This window comes from Sphaeroforma arctica (assembly GCF_001186125.1).
Source record: "Sphaeroforma arctica JP610 unplaced genomic scaffold supercont1.1987, whole genome shotgun sequence".
Classification (NCBI taxonomy): domain Eukaryota; class Ichthyosporea; order Ichthyophonida; genus Sphaeroforma; species Sphaeroforma arctica.
Genome location: NW_014038571.1, coordinates 5673 through 9535, shown reverse-complemented (window position 1 = coordinate 9535; position 3863 = coordinate 5673). Strand labels below are relative to the sequence as shown.

At 45.0% G+C, this 3863-nt stretch overlaps 2 protein-coding genes across 2 annotated transcripts in view; both read right to left on the bottom strand.

Annotated features, from left to right (window-relative positions):
• Positions 1-15: 15 nt before the first annotated feature.
• Positions 16-1678, bottom strand: SARC_11974 (hypothetical protein; the record flags this gene model as incomplete). The annotated part of the gene is made up of 3 exons (XM_014293930.1): positions 16-167; positions 971-1036; positions 1523-1678. Coding segments are annotated over 3 exons (374 nt in total), but the record flags the coding sequence as incomplete, so codon positions are not given.
• A 660-nt stretch (positions 1679-2338) lies between these two features.
• Positions 2339-3863, bottom strand: part of SARC_11973 (hypothetical protein) — a gene marked incomplete at both ends in the record, with an annotated part of 6273 nt that continues 4748 nt past the window's right edge. Inside the window, 3 exons of the mRNA XM_014293929.1 lie at positions 2339-2428; positions 2880-3006; positions 3565-3599. Coding sequence (XP_014149404.1) covers positions 2339-2428; positions 2880-3006; positions 3565-3599 — 252 coding nt within the window. The remainder of the gene's footprint in view (positions 2429-2879; positions 3007-3564; positions 3600-3863) is intronic.

Here is a 3863-nt window from a genome sequence, read left to right as displayed (position 1 = left end):
TGGCGGATCACTTACTTGTACAGGCCTCGCACCGCACCCCCCACCACATCCAGCACCATATCCACCTCATCAACCACAGCCATGGACACCGTCTTAAATTCAACGGTGTAGTAGTCACCGGAATGGAACTGTTTCTTCACCTTCTTGATTGGCCGTGGTATCGTCAACTGTGGGGCATGTGTTTAGACGTATTGTGCGCTATTATCACCTGTGTGTTGTGTGCTGTTGTGTGTTGTTGTGTGTGCATTCGTGGGTGTGGGTGCGTGTTAGCCTTTCTTTAAAATAATCGGTGCAGTTGTGTGTGTATTGGTGTGAGTGGATATGTGCGTATCATTCGTGACTAGGGTTTAGGCTATTGGGTCTTTGCATGTGATGTGATTCAAATGGACATGCGAGCATCGGTTGGTTGCCAATGGGTGTGCAGTCGTGTGTGTACACAATGATGCGTGTATCATGCATATATACTGCATGCAGTGGTTATGCATAAGTACTGGTGTACTATGTACGAATCTGGTATTAGCCGGTATTGGTTATGTGGAATGGACAGTCTGAGAGAATGGGTTGTGTTAGAATGCACACACGGTATGAAGTTCGAGAGACCACATGTGTAGACAGACGCTACAACAGGTGCTCACCACAGACACCCAAACACCAATCCAAATGGGCATACACAACCAGAAGAGGTGTGTTTGTGAAATGAGAAAGAACGGTACCACCAACCACATGTGACAATATATGGTAAATATATATATATATATACAGGACTATACGCAACATATGCTATACGTCGTGGTCAAGGGGTTGACCCCAAACCTTATACCCTCAAACCCTAAACTTAAAACCAATACACACACACAAGACTTCGAGGCACTTATGGTAAACGTCGCGGACACTGGTTTGTAGTAGCCCAAAAGCCTAAAGCCTAAACTCCTGAAACCAATACACACACACAAGACTACGCGCAACTTACGGCAAAGGTTGCTGTCACAGGCTTGTGGTCACTCGTCATTAGACTGGGCACATTGCGATACTCCACCTGCAGTAACGGCAGAGACCACGCCAAAACAAAACAAAACAAAAATCAGTCAGAAGCCAAGCGCCAGGGGGGAAGGGGCACAGGATATAGGTACGGCATACCTACTGAAAACGCTGCTTGCTGGGTGATACAGCTGATCCTAATAACGAAATATACCTACCCTGTCTATGTGTGGAAAGTTTAGAGATATGGAACGGGGTCGTTTCTTGTGCAACAGGAGTGAGGCATGTCCGACAGAAGACAGCACACGCCACGAACAAATGCTACCATTTCACGTTTAACGGAATAGAGAGAAGGCTGACTCAAGCAAAGCACTCTACTTCAGCACTTCAGCCAAAACAATCCATAGCCTATGGAACACACACACCTGGAGATATAGAACACACACACCTGCACGTGTGTTCGTAGATACGTCCCCACCCCAACAACTACTAGAAGCAAAACCCTAGACTCTAAACCCTAAACCTTACAACACGTCATGCTTACCACCGCCACATTACTTCGCCGCGACGGGGCAGAGTGGAACAAAATGCGATCACAAAAGGACGGCACTCGTTGTTCCAGGTAGTGGCCCGCAGGCTCATTGCGCAGCACCTTGAAAGTGGGCTCAAACCCAATCTCACCTGGTGCATGGGGGACCATGGGGAGATGGGATGTAGTAATAGGTATGTGTATGAAGGTAGGTACAACAAGTATGAAGGGCGCTTCAGCTGAAAGTGAGATCAACCCCAAATCTCACCTGGTGCATGCGGGACCATGGGGGAATGGGATGCAGTAGTAGGTATGTGTATGAAGGTAGGTATAATAAGTATGAAGTGTGCTTCAGCTGAAAGTGAGATCAACCCCAAATCTCACCTGGTGCATGGGGGACCACGGGGGAATGGGTTAAGAAGGTCGTGCATTGGTAAGTATGTGCGCGAAGGTGGGCAAGAGTGTATACATGAGGTCGGACATATGACAGACATTTGTATAACTCAATATGTGCGAATGGTTTAGAGTTAGGCTTGATTTTTACAAGTTGTATGTACACACATATAAGCAAATGAATTAGGCCGGGTATACGGTATGCGTGCGATCCAGCACATGCGAATGGGTTAGGTTCAGGTTTAGTTTTGGGTGCGTGTACACACCTATAAACCTATGAATATGACCGAACATATAATACGCGTATGACCCAACCTGTGCCAATGGGTTAGGATCAGGTTTGGGTTTGGTTGCGTGTACACACCAATAAACAAATGAATAGGATCGTACATATAATACTCGTATGACCCAATCTGTGCGAATGGTTTAGGTTCAGGTTTAGGTTTTGGGTTTGAGTGAGGCCCACACACCTTCTTGGAAATTGCCAAAGACGCGCATGGCGGCGTGCTCGTGGATGAGTTCGTCGTACTGTGAGCAGCGAATGGGACATGTCAAAAGGAACAGATGAGCGCATTCAATGACGTGTGATAAAGTGCGGTACTTGAGGGGTTATACTCAAGGCGTGTACTTTGGTGTCTGTAGTAGTAGGTGCGAGTGCTTTTGAGATCTATACTTCTGTGTTCTAGTTTCATTGGTACAACACTTTTAAGTACCGTGCTAAATTATTCGGGTTGTTCTCTCAAAGTACGCCCGTATAAACCCCCCCCCCCCCCCCCTAAAACCCCTAAAACCTAACCTTGAAAAATTGGCCCTACACGATGCAATCCTAACGCACTCTTTCAGATACCGTGTATCCCCAACAGTCCTTTGAACTTGTGGTCTTAAACCCCTAAAATTCTAAACCCAATAAACTCTAAACCCAATAAACCCACCCCCCAATGAACCCTAAACCCTAAGCCAATCATCAGGTACCACTTACCGCCAACAGTTCTTTGGACTTGCCGTCTTTGACCATCTGCGTCACGTGTGCCCACTTCTTCTCGTGGCTCCACCCAACGGCCTCAGGGATATGATAGTCCAACGCCACACGATAGTTGAGATCACCCCTGTGTGGGGGAAGATATGTCAGGTGTGTCTTTCTTTCATCTGTGTGTGCATACCCATGTGTGTATGGATGGATGGATGGATGGATGGATGGATGTATTATGCATGTATGTATATATGTATGTATGTATGTATGTATATATATATGTGACTGTGCGACTATGCAGATGTGTGCACGTGCTTGTGTATGTGTATGTGTATGTTTACCGGAAAACCTTTGCGTAGTGATTGCCAGCATTTCTTCATATCTCAAGTCAACAGTTTCAACATGTGGAAAATGAGGGTCACACAATAGAGATCACTCTTAAATTTGTGTTGAATAGATGCACATGTGGTTGATGTGTGTGTAAGTGTGTTCGTATGTGTGTTTGTGTTTGTGGACGTATATGCACAAGTATATACTGAGTATTTGTTACATAAGTGCACATGTGGTTTGTGTGTGTACGTGTGTACACACGTGTGTTTGTGTATGTGTATGTGTACGTATATGCAGAAGTATATCCTGAGTATGTGTTGAATAAATGCCCATGTGATTGGTGTGTGCGTATGCATACATCTACGTATGTGTCCATGGTGTTTGGTGTAGTTTAGGACGCTATTCCTGGAATGGTACGATAAAAGGATGTAGTGGCCTGTAGCAGTCAAATATTTACATACAACACAAAAAGTATTAGTGCGACAAAAAAATATTAGGTGTACTTTGCTAAACGGTTTCTTTGGTATATGATAACACTAACTAAGAACACGCGCTGCAATTCATTGGTACGATACAATACAATTAAGCACATGACCAGTACAATAAATCACGTGCACAACACAATCAAACAACATTTCAGTGCAATTGCACAAAGAAGTGTAT